The 23,212-nt window shown below is 35.8% G+C and overlaps 1 protein-coding gene across 1 annotated transcript in view; it reads right to left on the minus strand.

Moving 5' to 3' along the window:
• Window positions 1-961: 961 nt before the first annotated feature.
• The window catches only part of LOC136221542 (uncharacterized), a 59,806-nt gene continuing 37,555 nt past the window's right edge, over window positions 962-23,212 (minus strand). The window contains exons 20-39 of the mRNA XM_066008912.1: window positions 23,007-23,205; window positions 22,772-22,915; window positions 22,598-22,641; window positions 16,712-16,795; window positions 16,546-16,614; window positions 16,367-16,443; window positions 14,766-14,835; window positions 7,174-7,323; window positions 6,624-6,689; window positions 6,110-6,254; window positions 5,971-6,035; window positions 5,805-5,870; window positions 4,249-4,342; window positions 2,945-2,981; window positions 2,796-2,853; window positions 2,538-2,648; window positions 2,120-2,187; window positions 1,865-1,931; window positions 1,712-1,780; window positions 962-1,292 (exon numbers count right to left, since the gene is read on the minus strand). Of these exons, the coding sequence (XP_065864984.1) occupies window positions 1,209-1,292; window positions 1,712-1,780; window positions 1,865-1,931; window positions 2,120-2,187; window positions 2,538-2,648; window positions 2,796-2,853; window positions 2,945-2,981; window positions 4,249-4,342; window positions 5,805-5,870; window positions 5,971-6,035; window positions 6,110-6,254; window positions 6,624-6,689; window positions 7,174-7,323; window positions 14,766-14,835; window positions 16,367-16,443; window positions 16,546-16,614; window positions 16,712-16,795; window positions 22,598-22,641; window positions 22,772-22,915; window positions 23,007-23,205 (1,767 nt within the window). The 3' untranslated portion in view covers window positions 962-1,208. The remainder of the gene's footprint in view (window positions 1,293-1,711; window positions 1,781-1,864; window positions 1,932-2,119; window positions 2,188-2,537; window positions 2,649-2,795; window positions 2,854-2,944; window positions 2,982-4,248; window positions 4,343-5,804; window positions 5,871-5,970; window positions 6,036-6,109; window positions 6,255-6,623; window positions 6,690-7,173; window positions 7,324-14,765; window positions 14,836-16,366; window positions 16,444-16,545; window positions 16,615-16,711; window positions 16,796-22,597; window positions 22,642-22,771; window positions 22,916-23,006; window positions 23,206-23,212) is intronic.

Below are 23,212 nucleotides of genomic sequence, written 5' to 3' on the forward strand. Positions count from 1 at the left end.
AAGCAGATGCTACCAGCAATTGAGAAGATGGGCATAGTTCAATTACAGCAGATAAATAAAGTCAAAAAGTGAAGTTTTTTTTTACAGAACAATTGCAGTTGTAAAGAGGGGGTGTTGAAACAGATCACACAGCAATTGTGCTGTCAATTCCTAACAGAATTGGCGCTTATTTTAGTTAGTGTGAAATGTCTATCTTACCCCTGTAACAGTCTATATAAGCAACTGTAATGTTTACCACAAGACAAAAAGAGGAAATATACACTTTTAATTTTCTCGACTCTTTCTCTCAATTCTTGTTGAATAGTAGGAAACAGAAAGGGAAGAAAGAATTTGTAAGAAAAGGGGAGGAGAGGATTTTATAAGATATGGGTGTATGTACATTGCTTGATCACCCTTTTTAAGGGTAAAGTTCTGAAAGAAAGAACTTGTAAGCTGTAACAGACCATGTAATACACTAGAATACATGGGATACCATGTAGATTAAGAGCCTACATGAATATATTTTATTTAAGAGCAATACACATATATATATAAGGTTCTCCTTCAATCAAGGAGACAAACTGACCCTACCAGCAGCAGCAGCCTTAGGCATGCTTTTTATTAATTACATTGACTTGTGCTTTAACATAAGCAAAGGATAGGAGAGGAAAGGTCAAAAGAACTTGAATGGATTAGGCAGGAGGACAGAGGATTGGGCTCTGGGGAAAAGTAAGGATCAAGTTTGAGACTTTGGTTCGGAATGGTGTTAGCTTGAGCAGCAGCAGGTCATTAGGGCAGTGAACGAGGTGGAGTAATGGGTTTATATACGACAGGCTAAAAGAAGAGAACCTGACACCAGCCAATATCATGAAACCTCAAAAAAAAAATTGTATTGTCAAGCTTCCAACACCTTAATCATTAATCGGTATTTTTAAAATTCTAAGTTAAATCTTAGGATTTGATGTTCTATGAAGAAAACTGATAATATAAAATTAGAGATTCCTATCATTGCATTGCACACCGGTAAAATAAACAGTCAGACAGACTAATACATCAATCAATCCTTAATTATAACATATTGTGTTAATAAACACATACGAATGTACCTTGGCAGTTTCTACCACTATAACACGTAAAACAAAATATATTTGTAACAGACATGTAGACAGGGCAGTATATAATTTTCTAGTAGCTTGATATAACTGGTTTTGCAAAGTTACCGATTCAAGTCAAGTGTGTGAAGAAGCAGAAGGCTCATCTTGTGGTATATCAATCACATGTCTTGCTGGTGGACCAAACATACTCAGCATCACCTGCAAACCACAAATCAAAACTCATTCTTAGATTTTGGGTAGATTAAACTTGCGGACAACTTTGACCATATATTTCATCGATCTACGTTCCATGTCAGATAAAATAAAGTGAAATACCTATTTTCCCCCTAATATAGCTTTAGGAATAAACTATATTAGGGGCAATATAGGTGTTTCACTTTATTTTTTGCTGACATGGAGCATAAATCGATCAAAGGGATGGTCAAAATTCAGCAAATTGTTAGGTATTCTGGTAGTTCCTGTCAAAGTTGGACTTGTATATATAACACTTCCGGGCTAACTATGCAAATGGGAAAAGTTGAAGGGCCACGAATGTAATTTAACCCATAGATTTCCTTCTTCCTTCATGATCTTACTGCACGTTACTGAATGTAATGAGATGAGACAGTTATACTTACTGGCAGAAATACCAGTCCATGCAAGAAACCAATGACAACCAATGCCAGATACATCTGAAAGTAATAAACCTGCAAAACCCACAAACAAAACCATTTTTACACCCCTCAAGTAATAAAATTTAAGCAAAGTTTTCAAAGGTACAGAATACGGACCACAAAAATTTCTGATTTTGAGAAGGAGAGGACCACAACTCCGACAAGCTTTGTAAGGGTAATTCCACTGCCAATAGCAAGTCACAAGAGTACCGAACAACTATTAATAAATGGTTTTATGGCTATCGAATACCCCAATCACATCAAGCACAAATGTGAATGCAAAAAGATCACTAAACAAAATGGTGACTATCAGAATACTACAATCAAGATTATGGTTATATTAGCAATTATAGTCAAAAGCATAAGGATGACCTGAAGACAGAAGCTCCCATGGTACTTAGAGCCTCCTTCGCCCTATGGTTCTTATCCCCATGACTTACCTGCATAGAACACCACAAAACCGTAGGATATTAGTAAATTTCAGGAATTGCATATGGAATCGTGTTAATTATAAATCTTATATTAATCTCTGATAACATGTCATGGAACCAATTGAACTAAAAGCTCAAGCTGATAGCTAAGGCCCAATCATAAATCTTATATTAATCTCTGACAATCTCCATGACAAGAAAAAGAAAAGTTCTGAAGAAGAAGAAAATAACATTTGGTTGGTAACCATTAACAATGCAACACTGTGTTCCACAAATAGCAATTCCTTATTCAGGCCTCCAAAAAATAGAATCTGGGAACACAGGAGCTTGAAGAAAAAGATATAGGGTTTGATACTAACCGAAAATGCATGTGCAATATGCACACAAAACTCAACAGAAATTCCAATTGACATTATAAGGTTTACGACAGAAACCGCATTTAGTTGAACACCCAGAATTGCCATTACACCCTGCAAGATGCAACGTAAAATGTCCCCTGAATTTAGTTGGCATTGACTAGCAACAAATGAAATGATTATGAAAACTGAAATACATATCATTTAATATTTGAAGTTGAAACAAACAAACACCCAGGAGTTTATAATCAGTTTTCATACCATTAGATCCACAACAATCATTAGAAGAACAAGTAGAATGATAGCTGAACTCCAAAAACTGCATTTGAAAGAAACCCAAGAGGATCAAAATATACAATCAGTCAACTAGTAAGAGCTAAATGTATCTCTTACAGTAAATATGAGAATACCTGGCAGTGATAACCAGACAAACAATAAATATAGCACCTGCGAATTATCACATGAGAAACAATAAACATCGCATCTGCATTCTGAAAAGGACATGCTTCCAGAAGAAGAGTAATTGAATAAAAGAAAAAAAGAAAGTAAAAAGAAAAAATCTACGTTTTTGGCCTTTGACAAAGTGAGGGCTGCATTTGGCTAGCAAAACAGGGAAGATCCACTAACTTCTTTCTTGATTACTGATGTGGCAGCAATACTTCAGTTACACATCAGAGCCTTCCACGAGATCAAGTTCAAATAATGTTCTCAATTTCTCTTTGCTAACTGTTGAAACCATAGGTCATGGATTTATCACCAAATGAAACACAGTCCTCATTCACTCTTCACTTTGTCAAAGGCCAAAACCACAGGTTTATTTTTATTTTCTTATGCTTTTCCCAAAAATGCAATATTATAGTTGCAAGGGAATGAGAAGAATTTCAAGAAAGACAACATTATCTTGCAAGGCAGAAAAAGCAACATAAAAGTCGTTCATAACAAGTGTTACATCCATGCATATACAGATACTGACATGCACATGACAGGTGTGGTTAAAAAAAAGCACCTTCACCACTGGAGTGATGAAAGATCCAAACAAAAAAAGAGACTATTCAATAGTAGTCACATTTTAAGAAAATAGTTCTATTAAAATTATAATAATCAAAAGGTCAGAAAAAAGTAAAGAACAAATAATAAGAAACTATATTCCTGTATTTCCCCTTGTTGCAGTTCAACTTTTTGGTTTTTGAGTTCGCACTAGTAAGCTTAATTCTCAAAGTTGTATACTATAGAGTTTAAGTACAATTTGTAACAACTGTTGCAAGAGAGACACACCAGCTGCTGTAAAATGAGAAGTCAAATTGATAAAAGATCATATTAGTTTTGTCTTTTTTATTGACAAAGATATTTGACGGATCCCCATCGAACCCATGACTTCCACCTAAAATTGATGGCAAATATATCAATTAAGTTGAACCAGTTGACTATTATGACAAATTTGTAGTTAATTTAGTAAGAGTCCATATGCAAATTACTGAATCCTTATTTTCTCACTTCCACGTTGAAATTCAAAGCACTTGTTTAATAACTATTTTCAGCCTAAAAGTATATTGCACCAAATCTCGACTAGAAGCTTAGTATCATAAGTTAATAAATTTATGGATCTTCTAATTTGCTTTTATTAAGAAAGTTTCATGCCTTCTTAAATAGTTCTTTGCATAAAAAGAAATAGAGTTCAAAGAACTGCTATATGAAAATATTTTTCAATACTAACCAAGTGCTAGAACAATATTGACCAAAGCGACCCTCCAAATGTCCAGATATTGCTCAAAGAAGATGTAGAATACAGAATATGGGAAGATTTCAATCTGCATCAAGCAAGTCATGAAAGTTAAACTTTTACTTACCATGTTTTTACTTAAAAATAAATATAAAAAAGAATAAAGGATCCAGAAAATCAAAGAGTGATAATAATGAAGAAATATATTGCAGGAGACCAACGTAAAGAATTTCTGGATATATATGCAGGCAAATGATACAGGGAGAATGGTGAAAAAGGACTGTAATTCATCATACAAAGAAGACGTAAAGCCTCTCTACAACTCAATGTATTTGCAAATAAACTTTCCAGGACATATCCATATAATACGACATTGAAAGCACTGGTAGTGATGCTATATTCAGAGCTTTAAAGCAGAACACGGTTTCAAGTAATAGATATTTGTTAAGAATGCATGCAAGGATAAATAGAGAGAGAGAGAGAGAGAGAGAGAGAGAGAGAGAGAGAACATAGAAACATAAGATGGTTTTTCCGTGGATACTTACATCCACCATGCAAAAAAACCTCAAAGGGTTACAACTTTCTCAATAGCAATAACTGAAAAGCAATACAAATAAATCTATATTCATAACAGAAACTCATCACTAAAAGAAAAATAAATCAACCAAGTTATCTCCGTGATTAGATTTTGCTTGGTTACATCACTAAAATTGGGATTTGATATCCAGAAAATGTGGAAAGTATATACAGTTTCCAACACTACCGCATAAGTTGTGCATGGACATTCACCAAAACTGCAAACTCGTGAATGACAATGGAGAAATTGATTGATGTCATTATTAATAAACATCACTACTCAGAACTGGTTAAACTTTTACTCTCGCATTGAATTTCAATTCTGCAGACGGTAGACATAGAGCTCATATTTCGCCAGTCATTTGGACATTCTTCCCTTTCTTATCTTTTGCCAATCGAGTCAAGCTTTGAGCTTGGGTTTCTTAATATGGCAATTCGCCAAATGTGGTATTTAGCCAACTGCAATTATCCAATTATAAACCTCATGCTCTCGGTTATGGGCACGAGGGAGATGGATTAAGATATCTCAAATTGGCTAGTTAGTGAACTTAAGTGCCCTTTATAAGTCTTAGGCAATCATTTCCCCTTTGAGGTACTTTTCAGTGATGAAACTGGACTTAGGCTTGGTTTCTTAATAGAACTACCCTTCTACAAAGCTCCGCTTGATTTATTAATATATATATATATATATATATATATATATTTATATAACATACAAGAAGATAATTGCCTAGCTGCGAGCATGGTTATTGATTTCTACTTAGGCGACAATATTAGCATTTGAATAGTGCAATAACTATCTCATAGAGCCAGAAAGAAAAAGCATATCAGCAACCATACTTTCATTCTCTAATAATCAAAGAGGAAATGGAAATCATAATGAAACCTCTTCATCAAAAACTTGTTTCTAAAGTTTCATTCCTTGTCTCATGGAATCTAAATAAAACATTATACACATCATATTGGACTCAAACCTTCAATGAATCTGAAGCTCTTGAGCTGAATTCCCGTGCAGCTCGTATTGCATTAACATAGTCACTCTAGCAAAAGCCATAAAAAAAAAAAAAAGATGAGATTTCAAATTTTCAAGTTAAACTAGTATTTGAACTAAGATATGTCTTTTCATAGACATCACGCAACTTGTTTGTTAAGCGGAGTGTGATACGTGCGAAACTCCGAAGCTTGTATTACGCCAGTCTCATAGCCTGACAAGCAATTTCAAACAAAGTCAGAAATAATCCGATTTAAAAAGGAAAGGGAAAATGCAAGCCTCACTAACCATTTAGATCCACACTATGGGCATATGCCCCATGACCACCTTTTGCACAATCAGCAGATGGCAGAGCATTAAGGAACCATGGAAGCTTCTCCCTAAATTGCGCAGTAGATGGTCGATCGTTGACCAAATCTGAATGGAGGAAGCACTAGAAACAAACAAACATAAAAAGTCCTTGAAATTGTTGGAAATCATGTAAGCAGTCAAAAATACATTACATTTGCTGCTGCTAAAAAAAAAGAAAAGAAAAAGAAAAGCATTAGCTACTAAACTATCACAGGCATCTTATCAAGTAAGCATTAACTTTCCATGCTCATGTTATTTTAACTTGCTTTTTTCACGCAATTATTAGGTTTATTTTTCATTTCATTCAAGGCAGTTACCAAAAAATTCCAGTTTAGTTGGTAAAATAAAAGATAATAATGGTTATTGTAGAATGACCTTATTGAGCACTAGGGTTTAGATATTGAACAAAACAGATTAGAAAGAATGACCAAGAGAAGAAAAGTGGCATTACCGTTGTACAGTCTTTACACACCCCACTTAAGCCACAATAACCTTCATCTGGAGAGCAGCAAGGTGGCTGAAGAAAAAGAAATACTTAATCCAGTAAACTGTAAATATAGCACAGTTTTATAAACATTTAAGTCGAAGATTGCAAAATAGCAGTAAAACTCAGCAGAAATCATAAAACAGTTATCTATGAATTAACAAAAAATGACAGTTACACTACACATATGTGGTACAATAAAGACAAGTCCTACGTTCATACCCTTCAGTCTTTTCATATGCAATAACTATCTCAGGTCTCAATCTAACCGCCACTTAGAAGCATATTCCTTACCAAATGAAATAACAAATGAAATCAATAGGTTCAGTTCATTATATGCAATTGCTAAAAGAGGAGACTAAGAGTTTGAGATATCACATGTTCCCAAACAAAAGAGTATGAGACAGTTTCTAATAAGGAACTAAATAATTGCTCTCTCTCTCTCTCTCTAGCACACACACACATATATAATCCAATTGCATCATATTGTGTAAGACAATAAGAGACAAGCACCTACCTGATCATCTGGAGGGCAATAAGTACCATTTGTAAACTTCCGACAGCAACTAAAAGCCTCTGGTGATATCCACACAAGAAAGTCATCAAGCCATGAGGCAGCAGGCTTTGCAATGTAGCTTGATTCCGGATTCAGAGATACTCTTGATATCTGCAGCACATGTATTTTGTGTATATAAGTGTTCTACTTTTCACTTTCACAAAAACTAACATAATCTGAAAATCTAGCTGCACCCAGTGCACTGTGAGACTCTTCTGAATAGAAATAGGATTCCGGGTGCTGACTAAAGAAAAGCAAACTGCAAGAGATACAGGCATACTTCTTTGATGGGTTCAAAAGTAAGAAGGCATCATACAAGTAAAGCTTGATTCATTCTACCATTGCATGTGCGCATAAAAATGCATCTTACTATCTAAACCAGTTAACGACAACACCCCATTTTGAGAAAAAAAAAATTAAATAATGCAGAAAATAGAGAGGAAAATTCGTTGTGATATTGCAGAAATTTCTAGATTTTAGAACAATTTTATGACTAATTAGCAAGTCTAAAAGAGTAGAAATTCCAGCATGACTTTTTCTGAGGGTACGTAGACAGAGTTTGTTTCTGTTGTTCTTTCATTTTCTCATTTTTGGTTGCTTGTAATGTTAACATTTGTTATTTCTACCAGGAAATCACCACACGATTAAAGAAATTAGTTCACTCCAATCAAGATATCCACTCTGTAATTGTTATACCTACCCCAAGTTAAAGAAGTTAATGTTCTTTTATTTTTGGGATTAAATACCAGCTTGTCGTATTTACAAGAACTGAAATTTATATTTATTTTATAGCTTCATTAATTTTCAAAAAGAGTAAGTTTCAGTAATTTCCCATACGAAAATTATGGAAGATTTTGGTTTGGAGTGGAGAGCTTTCTTGATGGAGACTTTTTTCTTCCTCATGATAGTTCTCATAGTTCCTCATTTCAGAAACTAAATGAAGATTACAGGTAGATTTATCACATCTTACTTCTCAAACAATCCTAACCCAACATAACCATGTCAGTTCATCCGTTTCTACTATCTTTTCTAAACCACGATCCCTTGTTTATTATGCACATGTAATCTTTTACTATTTCCATTCTCATTTTTTTTACATGATCATAATTAACCAAATACCTTTTCGCTTCAATTCTGATATAGTTCACTTTTTCTAGGTCTCAACTTTACAGTGATCCATAAAGCATGATATGAACTCATTGACATATTATATAGGAGAAACAATTATAAGGTCCCTGTATTTTTACTTAACATACCAGTAGGTCCATAATGTTATTATAAGGTCCTTAATTTTTATGTTATTAACTCTTTAATCCCTCCATTTGTTTTTGTATATGAAAGTACAAAATTTCCCCTAGTTATATAAAGAAAATAACTTATCTTTGAGTTTTCAAATTTAATCAAAATAGTTTTAATGAAGTTGTAGTATATATACACCGAAATTCATATACTTGTGTATATTAATTAGGAATAAGGTACCAAAATATGTTTAAGGTTTTTGGGGAAGTACCAATTTAGGCTCAACGTTCAAAATAGCACCAATATAGGCTTAACGTTTACAACATAATATCAATATAGGCTTAACGTTTACAACATAATATCAATTTAGGCTTAACGTTTACAATATAGCATCAATTTAGGCATCACGTACAAAATAACACCAATATAGGCTTAACGTTTACAAAATAATATGAATTTAAGCTTAACGTTTACAAAATATATACAATTTAAACTAAACGTCATAATTAAATTAATCATATTATATTCTTTCTCTATTAACTTTATATGTTATCTTTTTATTTAGTTCTATATTCTTATTTATTATAATACAATTAATTAGTATTTTTGTCCATTAAGATCTTATATTTGTTTTTCATCAACCATTCCATGACTACTAGATTACATGTATCAATATTATTTTAACTAGTGTTCGAAATATTGTGGATATTCGATTATTTTTAGTTTGTATATATTACATGAGCCATGGAAGTTAGGAGTCATGGAATGGTTGATGAAAAATAAATATAAGGTTTTAATGGGCAAGAATACTAATTACTTGTATTATAATAAATAAAAAAATAGAACTAAATAAAAAGATAACATATAAAGTTAATAGGAAAAGAATATAATATGCTTAATTTAATTGTGACGTTTAGGTTAAATTGAATATATTTTGTAAACGTTAAGCTTAAATTCATATTATTTTGTAAATGTTAAGCCTATATTGGTGCTATTTTGTACGTAATGCCTAAATTGACGCTATATTGTAAACGTTAAGCCTAAATTGATATTATGTTGTAAACGTTAAGCCTAAATTGATATTATGTTGTAAACGTTAAGCCTATATTGGTGCTATATTGAACGTTGAGCCTAAATTGGTACTTCTCCGAAAACCTTAGGCCTATTTTGGTACCTTATCCCTATTAATTATAAAAAGATTTTATTATTTATTCTCTTAAATTTTTATTATCATTTTTCTTTTTTCTTTAATATATTATCTTTAAACTAGCATTATTATTATGAATTTTTAATAAAAAATTTCAAAAATCATATTTTTTTATCCCAAAGAGTTTATTAGAGATAAAAAAAGCACTTCTGCAATTTTATATAGTTCTACGTACTCCTCTTTTGATAATTTTTATAATATTTTTCATTCATTCTTTTGATGAATAAGTTCTAAGATATTAAATTAAAGCTTTTTTTTTATTAAGATGTAGAGGACAAGGAAAGGAAGCCTGAGACGCCCCAACTGAGTTGGCACCCCAGACGACCACCTCTGAACCCAAATCAATAAAAAAGAATAAAAAATACAAGCAATGTCAAAGAGTGAATAGGCAAAACTAAGCAAACCGACTGTTACAATTGTCCCAAATAAAACTAGAACAAAATTGAGGATGTGAGTCCCATCAGTGAGGCTCCGAATTGATCCTGCCAAAGTTGTCCGACGCATCTGCAACCTGATTACCTTCCCGAAAAACGTGTGACACAACGAATTGCATTTCACGAAGCAAGGCGCGACACTCCTGATGCTGCTCCCAAGGGGCCGATAAGTCGGCGTGTCGAAGGAGAGATACCACATAGGTCGAGTCACTTTCAAACCAAAGACAGTGCCAACCCTTATTGTAGGCCATGTGAATTCCATAGAGCGCAGCAGAGACTTCCGCAATATTTGCACCAGGGAGCAAGTAGACGGGAAAAGCAAAAGAACCCACTGAGTGTCCAGCAGAATCTCGAAACACACCTCCACAACCGGCATTGATAGTGGTAACCGAGGCATCCGAATTAATTTTAATCCATCAGCGGACCGACAGAATCCTAGACGCACGGGATCGACGAGGCAACAATCGTAGTGTGAAGCAGATCAAGTTCAACAGTTCAGTTCCAAACAGAGCCGAATGACAGAAGATCAGTCCGACGAATTTGAAGCCAAAGAAGTCTTAGCGCGGAATGAATATTAGGGGACAAATCCAAAAAAATGGAGTCGTTACGGGTCTTCCAAATTACCCAAAACACATGTAGGACTACACTGCACCAAAGAGCCGAAATCTGGGAACTAAACCTTTGATCTGCAGCCCAACTAAGCAGCTCCCCAACAGACGAAGTGATAATTCGCCGGCCAAACAGCAAGGACAGACTCTGCCAGCAAACCAACAATCCACAAACAAATGATGCATGGACTCGCAATTCTCAAGGCATAAACAACGACAGGAGACAAACATACCTCGAAGCCGCAGGGCATCGTGGGTGGGGAGATAACCACGCAGAGCGCGCCAACAAAAGAGAGTGTGCAGGCGGAATGTATTTTCGCCAAAGAAACCGATAAATCGCTAATGATGACGGTTCATTCCCCACCCATGCATAGAAAAGCTTGACCGTGAAGCCCCCCTTATCCGTCGGTGAAAGCATGCTCTGTAGTCGAGCTAAGGTCTCACTATGCCCCATGGGAACCAAACCAACTAGTTTGCGGGTCGCCTCAGCAGACTCTATCCAATCCTCAATATCATCCTCAGAATGTTGCATCTTACTAACACCTCGAACATCATCCTGCTCACCCACCCTCGGGAGGTTCAGGAGCATGGGGATGCGAAGGATTTGCAAAAAGACGGCTACTCTGTGAACAACCCTAGTTGCTGGTCTTGCTCTCATCTTGGAAGGCTAGGTTTGGAACTCTCTAATAAAAGGACCTTTTTAATCACATCACTTGACTGCCAAGGTCAGCACCGGGTATTGTAGGGATTGTCAAACTTGTGGAGCGGGAGGTGTCTGGAAAGAAGGGGCAGCAGAAAAAATGGTAATGGTTGGTGTAAGCCGATACAGATAAAGAGGTGTACGTACTTGCTTGCTTGGAGATAGGTACGACCCGTGTTTTTTCGATGAAAATCTCTCCCCCGATTACGGGACAAACTATGTTGCCGGACCATCCTATTAGAATTGAAATGAAAGCATACATAACATCGAAAGAGGAAGGAAAGACTAGACGACCGAGTCTACCTTAGTGTGGCCAGGGGAAGTGATGTTATAATCGAAACAACTAGTGCAGCTTTAGGAAGTACGGTATCAATCAGATCTTCAGCGTAACTTACCCTTTTCTTTTGAGCAAGGATTTGCCTTCCTCTTTGAGACTACCTTCCAATGAAAATGGATAATTACGCTAGGATCTTGCTTACTATTGACTTTCCTCTAAGAGCAAGTTCAAGTTTTATGCAAAGTGATTTCCGAAAGCTCCCGCCAGATACAAATGTCAGAGGGATCACGACCTCTCCGGATGGTAGTTATCACACACAAAACCTGAGGTAAATCGGGTAGATCCATCCAGACTCCATCCACCATAAAATCCTTCAAAGGAGCAATGAGACGACGTTGATCAGAAGGACAGTGCCCAACCCTATTAGCAACCATCGGAATAATCCACTCAGATGTCCAAAATTGGAGCCGCGTTTCCTCCCCAATCCACCACAAACAATGCTCCCTGAGAATAGAATAGACAACACGAACCGATCCCCAAATGGAAGAATTGAGCACACGAACTTGAGGCAGCTCGGAAGCCACAAGGAACCACGAACGTAACAAGGATAACCAAGCAACGTCAGAGAAGAGCAGACCCCAAGCCAGTTTACCCAAAAGAGCAGTGTTAAATCTCCCAAGTTGTTTAACACCTAAGCCACCATCTCTGACCGACTTAATGCATATGTGCCATGGAACCATTACCAATTTCCCCTCAAATATATCCCCACTCCAAATAAAGTTCCGAATGTGCTTGGTTAGACGTTTAAGAAAACTCGAAGGCCATTTATAAACTGCAAAAGAATGAGTTAGGGAGCTAGTGATTACTGCGTTGACAAGAGTAAGCCGACCTGCCATGGAGCGCGACTTCCCCTTCCAATGGGAAAACTTGCAAGAGATCTTATCCACAATGGCCGACAAGTGAGACAATCTGGGGGCACCACGGAAGAGAGGGACACCAAGATAACGGAACGAGAGCAATCCAATCCATATTCCACTAATCCCAGTCAAAAGTCTCCTCCGCCTAGCCGCTACTAAAGAAGGATTATGACTTTTGCCAATTAACATGCTGACCAGAGAGAGAACCATAATGCGTAAAAATCTCATGAAGGATCCTGACATTAGAATAAAAAGCTTTACAGAATAGTAGGACATCATCAACATAGAGCAAATGAGTAGGAAACTGAGACAAACGGGAATAAGTCATAGGAATAAGTCTTCCAGCCGACACCAAAGACGAAAGTAGTCTGCTAAGGTAATCCTCCACAATCCCAAATAAAATTGGAGACAAAAGGTCCCCCTGAAGAACTCCTCTAGAGCAGGAGAAATAGCCTTGAGGACCCACTAAGGCCATAATAGAAATCCGAGTAGAAGAAAGAATATTAAGGATCCAATCGCAAGACTGAAGGGAGAAGCCAAATGGCTGAAGAAACTCAAGTAAAACATTTCAATCAAGCGTGTCAAAGACGTTCCGAATGTCAATTTTCATACCCATATTACTTCCAAAACATTTCTTGTCAAGAATATTCACACCTTCAGAAGCCACAGCAATACAATGATGGATGTTCCTTCCTTTTACAAACCCAAACTATTTGTCAGAAACAATCTTGTACCTGACCCAACCTATCCGCGAGGATTTTTGTTATTATCTTATAGCAAAAATTGCTCAAAACAATTAGGCAAAATTGATCAATTTTAATTGTACCATCCACCTTGGGAATCAGAGCCATGATGTTTGAATTTAGGCCCGGGGTAATGGAACCATGTTCAAAGAACCAAAAAACCATAAGACACACATCAGCCACAATAATATCCCAAAAGGACTAAAGGAACTCACTGGTAAAGCCATCCGGACTCGGGGCGCTACTGGGGTCCATAGCCATGACATAATCCTTAATTTCAGAACTGCTCGGAACACGGGTAAGGGAGTCATTGTCGTCAGCAGACACAAGACTCGGGATGATATCATGAACCCGCGAAAGATCCACCAAACTCAAAGGGTTAGAAAAAAGGTTGGAGTAGTAAGAAACAATCTGAGTAGAAATCTGATCAGGGTCAGTGATCAACTCACCGTCCACCTCCAATTCCACAATGCCCCGTGAAGCCTTCTTCTGATTGGCAGTGCGATGGAAGAAAGCGATGTTCCGGTCCCCCGCCTCGAGCGGCTCTTCTCTTTTAGGTAAATCTCCTTTTGCAATAAAAAACGATCTAGATCCGCATGAGCAGAAACCTCGGGCAACAATATCCAACTGAATGTTATGAAGCTTCTCCTCACATCTGGAAATGTTGACATCAAGGTTACCAGAGACCTCACGGTTCCACTATCGAAGCACTTGACGAAGATCTCTCAATTTATAACCAATTAACTGCATTGGTGCAACTAATTATATAAAAATTAATAAATCAATTTCTTAATATTGGAGAGATCATGATTATGTAGGAAAAAAGAAAAAAAATATAAAATAGGAGAAATAGATGTTTCATTATTAAAACAAAGAGTAAAAGGTAATTTTGGTATTTTAACTTTTATTTAGTCTAATATGACCATTGACTCAAACATAAGGACCGAAGAGTTGTGGGCCTACAATGTCTCCTTGATTGAAGGAGAAACTTGTATGTATATGTGTATTGCTTTTAATTAAATATATTCATGTAGGCTCTGAATCTACATGCTATCCCATGGATTTCTCTCTATTTCCATGGTCTGTAACAATTTCTAAAACCATAGGGACTAATTAGTGTATTAAGTAAAAACATATGGACCTTATAATTGTTTACCCTATTACATATGCAGTATAGAAAAAAAAAAGTGAGATAGAAATTATTCAAAATCTCTTTAGAATATACTCAGGATGTCAGATATTTGAACATTGTACAAACTGAAGTGGTGTAGTGATTTTAATATACACGGAAATGTGTAATATTCTGAAAATTGGCCCTATAGAACAGCTTAAAAGGCATATTCATGGTCACATGCAAAGTAAGATGAAAAACTTATCCAACTTAATATTCAGTTTTTTAGGAGAAAAAACAATTAGTCCTCCTATTACCTCATTCAAAAGAGAGTTTGAATCACAATGGCTGATGGAGCATAGTTGGTTTGTTTGTTGTGATTCCAAGCTGTGAAAGCAAGCATTTAAGATCATACAGAACTACAAATGGAAGAAAAAAAACCAAAAAATTCACAATTATGAAATACAACTCCTAAAAAAATAAAAAAAGGCATAAGATAATTTATAGTAGAAACAACATCAACCAACAATGACAATTTTTCTTGCGTTAACCGTGGGATCAAGCTCTTTACTAACTATTTTCCCCTTTTTGAATGACTGAAAACAAAGCTTAATATTTCTAGTAAGCTTGTTGTGTTAGACAATTTATTGATCTTTTATTTCATGATTCTGATAACAACCCATGAGAAATTATCCTTCAGTAATTTCACCCAAAAATCAAGTCAAAGTGCTGGTGTAATTTGTAAACCAAGATAAAGGAAGAACAATCTCTTTTATTTGATCATATTTAATTACATCGATATATACACATTTTGTATGTTATACAAGGTAAGTGCATAAATCCTATTCATGTTGATTCCTATGATTAAGCTACTAATAAGGAACGGTAAGCTGGTGCCAGACTATAACGTCTGTAACACTCCCCTCAAGCTGGAGCATAGATATTAATCACGAACAGCTTGGTACAATTATAATTGATACGAGTTCTTGGCAAGGGTTTGGGAATATATCTGCTAATTGGCTCCTTGTTCTGACATATGGAGTTGAAATTGTAGTCTCTTCCAACTTTTCTCCAATAAAATGACACATTGACAGTCAACCTCTATATGCTTGGTTCTTTCATTAAACACGTGGTTGTTGGCAACATAAACAGCCGCTTCATTGTCTCACACATATGGAGCCATATAGCTCTCTCGCAATGTGAGATATTTAACACACCCATCACGCCCAATTCATTTGGAGCGTGAAGCTAATATTAGCGAGGAACCCAACATTGAACCACGACTCTGATACCATGTAAACAAAGGGTAACTTATCCCAAAAGGTATCTCAAAGGGAGAGGATTGACTCACACGTATAAGGAGCAATATAGCTCTGTCATTAAGAAATGTGGATATTTAACACACATCCCTCACGCCCAATTCATTTTGAGCGTGAAGCTAATATTAGCACGGAACCCAACGTTGAACTATGACTCTGATGCCATGTAAACACATAGAAAGGAAGAACAATCTCTTGTATTTGATCATATGTAATTACATCTATATATGCACACTCTGTATGCTATACAAGGTAAGTACATAAATCCTATTTATGTTGATTCCTATGATTAAGCTACTAATAAGGAAAGGCAAGTTGATGCCAGACTATACTGTCTGTAACATAATTGTTCTTCCATCCCTCCTCCAATACCCTCAACCAGGCACACCCTAAGTGATCATAAAACACGAAATTATTCCTCCATCAAACTACAAAAGGACATGTTTTGTTTTCAACTTCTAATGACTAATATCTATGACTCACACTTATGAGTTCTAGTATTACAGTTGCACAATTAGACACATTATTAGCACATGTGCATATGAAATATGAAAAAGACTGAGTGAGAAGGGGAAACAAGATAGCCAAAGGCTGAGTACCTATAGTTGTAATTCTTGACAACAAAATACAACGGTGGCCCAATTCTCAAATGTTCAGTAAGATTACTGAAATAACCCTGAGACATAATGCAAAATTTAGTGAACTTCAGGTTTAAAAATGAAGAGAAATACTAAAGAGAAGTAAAATTAGATAAATTAATCAGGTAAAGAGCTCAAACTTGAAGGTAAGAGTCCCGAGGAAGAACAATCTGTTGCTCCAAACCTGATTCAATCCTTGTAGATAGAGCCTATATACATATAAATATAATATACATGCATACAAAGTTATGAAGGTTTAATATATTTGACAAAAAATATGACTCAAGTCATTTAAGTTGAACTTACAATGCTTGCCAAAGTAAAGCCAACAAATACAGCAACTACCACTAATTTAACTCCCCAATGCCCAATAATTGGTGCATGAACCTCCTGAAATGAACGATGACACAAAACATTAAGACTTCTCTTAGGACAGCAGACTATACAAATGTGAACATAGCTAGCTGTAATAGTATGAACAAATGTGAACATAGCTAGCTATAATGGGTGCAGATTTGGAATCCATGCATTTAAGATTTAACGGTTTTGTTATAGTATGAACAAATGTGAACATAGCTAGCTGTAATAGAAGAATTCCAGGCAGCAATCAAAGAGCAATTATAGGGATTAGTATATCTGTCCACTTCCTATTCTCATTCTTGTGTATGTATGTATGTATATATATATGTATATATGTATATATTTATCTTAAATTTAATATATTCATGTAGTCTCTTAGATTACATGGAATCCCATGTAATGTTGGCACTAGATTAAATTAAATTGGTCAAACTTATAATAAAGAGACGTGTTGTTTAATGAAGAGTCATGTTGTTTAGTGAAGAGTCGTGTGTTTTAGTGAAGAATCATCTTAGACTCTAAATATTTACATTGTAATTGAGTCAAGTTGAGAGATCTCCAAGAAATTGGTATCAGAGCATCAAGGGTCTTAAGGGCTTGTGAGGATGGGCTACAGAAATAAATATTTGTGAGATTAAACACATGTTTGTGTAAGAAAAAATATTGGCACAAGGAGAAGCCTTATAGGTTCAAATGGAAGAGATTGAAGCATCTGCAAAAATTGCGGAAAAAAGAAGAAGAAAAAACCGGAGATCATTTGGTGACAAAGGGCACCGAAAGTTGGTGAGAAAGTGCATCAACAACTATTGATTATGATGAGAAGTGCATCATGTAGTGAAGATGAGGAGAAGTGCTTCACAAAGATGATAATATGGAGAGATGGTTCTTCAATAATTTAAGTTTGGTGAGAAGTGCATCAAAACAAATCGATTTGGTGAGAAGTGCACCGAGAAGCAGGTTGTGGGGAGAAGTGCTCCAACTACAATGGTGATGATGGGAAGTACATCCGTCAAAAAATAAAATTATAACTTTGAATCACGAGGGATTGTGAATGAAGTCGATGTTCATGTTGAGTAATGCAAGACGGAGGATCAAATGAGGGATATTTTCACAAAACCACTTAAAGCCACTTGGTATATAAATCTTCAAGAAAATGTAGAAAGCTTGGAAATAAGAAGCAAGTTTAATTTAAGGGAGGCATTGTTGGCACTAGATTAAATTAACTTGGTTAGAATTATAATAAAGAGTCATGTGTTTTAGTGAAGAGTAATGTATTTCAGTGAAGAGTCATCTTAGGCTATAAATATTTACATTGTAATTGGGTCAAGTTGAGAGAAAAATAGACAAATCAGAAAAAAAAACTATTTTTATTGCATTATTATTCTTTGTTTATTCTCCAAACTTCAGTTTATCTCCTGCATGTATTACTTTCTATTTACATGGTATTGGAGCCTAGTTGAGCTTCTAGGTTTCGGTTCATGTTTTGGTTGTCTGAGTTGAGTTTCTCAGATTGAATTTGTTTCTTTTCCTATCCTTTCTTTGGGTCTGCCCTAGAGAGCAGTCATTTTCGGGTTTGCCACAGCAAGCAATCACTTATGGGTCTGCCTAGAGAGCAACCAATTTTGGGTTTGTCTTAGAGATCAACCACTTTCGGGTCTTCCCAAGAGAGAAGCCACTCTAACTCCACCTTTTCTGGAGTTGTGTTTTTTATCTAATCACATCTCAGCCCTGCTCACTTCTAGTTTTGTCTCTGTATTTCCAGTGATAATCTCCAGTTATTTCAAACAAGTTGTGTCTTTACTAAAGCTTTGTTGGGTTACCTATATCTGTAACAAGTTGGCCATGATTGTTACCTATGCTCCAAGTTGGCCATGATTGTTACCTATACTACTTTTGGCAATTTACACTATATAGATAAAATTAGATGGGATATTAAATGGATTTCATCTTTCTAAACTAAAACTTTGAATATGTTTTTGTACATGTATATATATGTGTCCCTATGCGCACTCTTGCATGAAATTTTTGGTTCCAAATATAAAATTTTATGCTATTTTGTGTGCTACATCAACTAAATTTGTTCAAAATAATCCCAAAGCTATTTTTGAACAATCTGAAGCATATGTTCTTAGGTGTTTGATAAGGAAAATTGTTTTTCGTATCATGGCCAGTATAACCAAGGATCCAAAAGGATATGACAATGCCACCCACAGAGAACAAATATTGGTCAAGAAAACACTAAAAACACGTAAATCTGACCAGAGATTAATGATGGAGATGGAGAATCAACACCGGAGAAAATGAACGAAGGCTGAAAAAGTGTTGGATGCATTGCCACGCGCTGGCACATAGAAGACCCAGAAATTTTTAAGTGCCAAGTGAGGTATACACACCCAGAACGTCTCTATAGGTTAGAGACCCGAAGTGTCTGCACTCTAGGGAAAACCTAGCAAACTTCAGAAAAATTGACCGGAAAAAGGAACACTGGTCGCAAGGGTAGGCTCTGATACATCAACAACAACAACAAAGCCTTAGTCCCGAAATGATTCGGGATCGGCTAACATGAACCGTCATACGAAACCGTGAAATTAAGTTGTGTCAGCCTCCACTCGTCCTATCCACCGTCATATTTTCCTCAATTTCCAATAAACTCATATCACTCTCAATCACCCTCTCCCAAATTTGCTTAGGCCTTACCCTGCCCCTCACCATTGCATCCCTTTGCCACTCTTCAATCCTTCTAAGCGCATCAAACGCTATTCGTCTTACATGGCCAAACCACGCTTATCAAAAAAATTATATAATAGTATCATGATAATTATTGATCACATCATTCAAATAATGCTTAACTTGTTAAAATTAATTATATTAGTTTGCCACTACATCAAAAACAAAATATGAAAAGAGAGACAGTCAGGAGAACATGTGGAAAAAAGATGAAAGAGAGGTGAGGGAAGGATTTGTGCAAATTATTGCTATTAATACGTGATTTGAAATTCCATCAGTTCATGTGTTAAAATTCATTCATGGATTTTAACAAATCGAAATATTCTCATTTAAATATCTACTAAAACAATGTATATGGAATGATAAATCATATACAAAAGCTATTCTTGTGTCTTACTTAACATGGTATCAGAGCCTGTTAAACCAAGTGGTTAAGGTTCAAATCCTGACTACCCCATTTATTAATGGAAATCCAACACATGGTAGAGTGGGTCTTTGTTGTATATACTTTAAGTCCAAAGGACACTTGCGTGCAAGGGTGTGCCAGAGATAATATATAAAAACTATCCTTGGACCTTACTTTATCAATGTAGAAAATGGAATTTCAAATTCCAATTCCCCCCATCCAAATGGACCCTAAGAGATTGCAATTCTCAAGATGTTCCAGAGTAATGCTTAACTCAATTTATTCATAACCCCAATCTCGTAGTAATTGAAATCAGCCAAATAAAATCCTTTTTCTCCGTCTCTTCTCTTTTGTTCAAGTTATAGTTTGTAACAAACCATGTAGTACACTTGGAATACATGGGATACCATGTAGATTATACGCATATAGGCCTAATGCTCCTCTAGCCTCCTTAACTTGTCCAAATTGGTCATTTCACCCCTCCAACTCATCGAATGTCCCATTTACCCCCTTAACTCCATAAAATGGTATTTCTCACCCCTTTAATTTGTCCAAATTGATCATTTTACCCCTCCCCAACTCATCGAATGTCCTATTTACCCTCTTAACTCCATAAAAGTAGTATTTCTCACATTTTATGATCCTATTTACCCCCTTAACTCCATAAAAGTGGTATTTCTTACATTTTTATAGTGCAAAATTAATAGGACTTATTCAAATGGGTTTGAAAATATTCTTTTGAATATGAACTTTTTTATTTTGTTTTAGTTTGATAATTATATTGATCCTTCATGTGTTTATTACAATAATATTATATTACAATAATTAAATAATCAAAATTTAACTAGCCAAAAAAGTTGAAAAGAGAAGGAATGAATAAAAGAAATAAATAACAAGAACATTAATATAAACAAGTTAAAGACATTATATGTAGGGATAATGTACCAAAAATAGGCTTATGGTTTTTGGGGAAGTATCAATTTAGGTTCCACGTACAAAATAGCATCAATGTAGGTTTAACGTTTAAAAAAGAGTATCAATTTAGGCCTCGATAATGGATTGTAAGGGGTGAGAAATACCACTTTTATGGAGTTAAGGGGGTAAATATGACATTCTATGAGTTAGGGGGGTAAATGGACAAGTTGAGGGGGTGAAAAATTACCACTTCTATGGAGTTAAGGGGGTAAATAGGACATTCGATGAGTTGAGGGGGTAAAATGACCAATTTGGACAAGTTAAAGGGGTTGGGGGAGCATTAAGCCTACGCATATATATACAAGGTTCTCCTTCATTCAAGGAGACATTGTAGGGCCACAGCAGCCTATAACAGTCCTATAGCACCCGAAGCATGCTTTAGTTGACTTACGCATGCTTACATTTATTACATTGACTTATTCTATAATACTCCCCATCAAGCTAAAACATTGAAGCATGGATCTACAGATAGAGATAACATAGTCTTAAGAGAATACCACTCGAAACAAAATAAAACATAAAAAACTCAAGATACTTCAGGATATCAAACATAATTGGGAGATGCAACCCAGAAGAACAAATTGGATAGACGGAATGTAGATGACAAGACGACAACAGAACAACAATCCTCGTCGGAAACGGAGAAACAGATGGCAATATAAACATCGTGCAAGAGGCTGCCAACAATGTCAACAGAAAGGACATTCACTGGAAAACTGATCGAACAGACACGTTGGAAACAAAGAGGCGACGTCGGTGGAAGAACTGAAACTTGGAACCCTAGGTCCAAACAGTCTGCTCACAAGGCATACAATAATGCTGAAAGAAACAGTCTGTTCACAAAACCGAAAACAAATTCTGGAATCTCAATCCAGAAATCCAAAACAGAAGCCAAAACAAGGCTCTGATACCATTTAACAAACCATGTAGTACACTTGGAATACATGGGATACCATGTAGATTAAGAGACTACATTGATATATTTTACTTAAGAGCAATACACATATATATCAAGGTTTTCCTTCAATCAAGGAAACATTGTAGGGCCACAGCAGCCTATAACAGTCCTATAGCACCCTAAGCATGCTTTAGTTGACTTAGACATGCTTACATTTATTACATTGACTTATTCTATAATATAGTTTTACTCCTAGAGTGGTATAGTGCTGATCCTCTTATGGTACACATCATCCTAGGTCAACCTGTTGCCTTCTTTCTTCATGCGTCTCTGACATGCTACACTTTCATACATCGGATTTGCGAGCTTATGATGGAAATGCGCAAACCATCTCAAATAAATCATCTTCTAAGCTTATGTTCACCAGAGGTCCACAAGCCACTTCTACCTTCCGATAAAAGTTCTAATTCCCAATCTGATCCATGAATGAATTTCTACACATCCATCCTAACATTAACATATTTTCCACAATAACGTTTAGGATGTCTTGCTCCTTTAGTAGGCATATTTACTATCATGGAATTTACATAACTTTCTATAAATTATCTTATAGTTGGATAGTATTTGATATATGACAGCCTAGTTGCATCTCTCCATTTCACCACCCTGCTTCAATCCTAAGATTTTACCACTCTTTTAACACACTCAATAAATACAGGATAGTATCACATCATAAGTTCCAAATGCTCTTTTGATACTCAAAATGACATACACCAGTCAAACATGAGGGGAAGAAATTATATTTAGCTTGAAAATTAAAAGTTACCTTCATATATCTAGCTAGCAGCCCAGGTTTTCTCTGATATTCGCCTATGATTTACCAAAATATTTGAATAAGTGTATAGATATAAATTAATTTATAATGAAAACAATAGGCTTTAGGGACCATTGCACAAGGTAAAAACAGAGAAACTAATAATTTTCCTGTTCCAACTGATACCTTCATTAGGCCCTCCAGAAGATGAAGGAACCTTTATGCACGGAAAACAGTCGATCCTATTATCCTCTGCTCTCTGGTAGTCGAATACAATCAGTGCAACAAAAGCTGTAACTTGCAGAAGGAAGTCGAGCAGAACAGCCAAGGCTACAGAAAAACAGATCTGTAAATATCAAAGATTTTTAAGAATATATAACATCTCAAGGTCTATATTATAATAATAAGCAAGATAGTGGACCTGCAAACATGGAGAAAACACGACATGCTGGCATAGGAATGAAACTTCCAACAGCAAATGCCAGGATCTCAGACAGACTAGCGAGTGTTATTGATGGACCAACTTCAACCAGCGCATTACTTATGCATTCCTCCAAAGGTAACTCAAATGACTGCCGTTTGACAGCATGCACCAAAATACACATGTTATCCACTCCCACCTGAAGA

This window comes from Euphorbia lathyris, chromosome 3 (genome assembly GCF_963576675.1).
Source record: "Euphorbia lathyris chromosome 3, ddEupLath1.1, whole genome shotgun sequence".
Taxonomy (NCBI): Eukaryota; Viridiplantae; Streptophyta; class Magnoliopsida; order Malpighiales; family Euphorbiaceae; genus Euphorbia; species Euphorbia lathyris.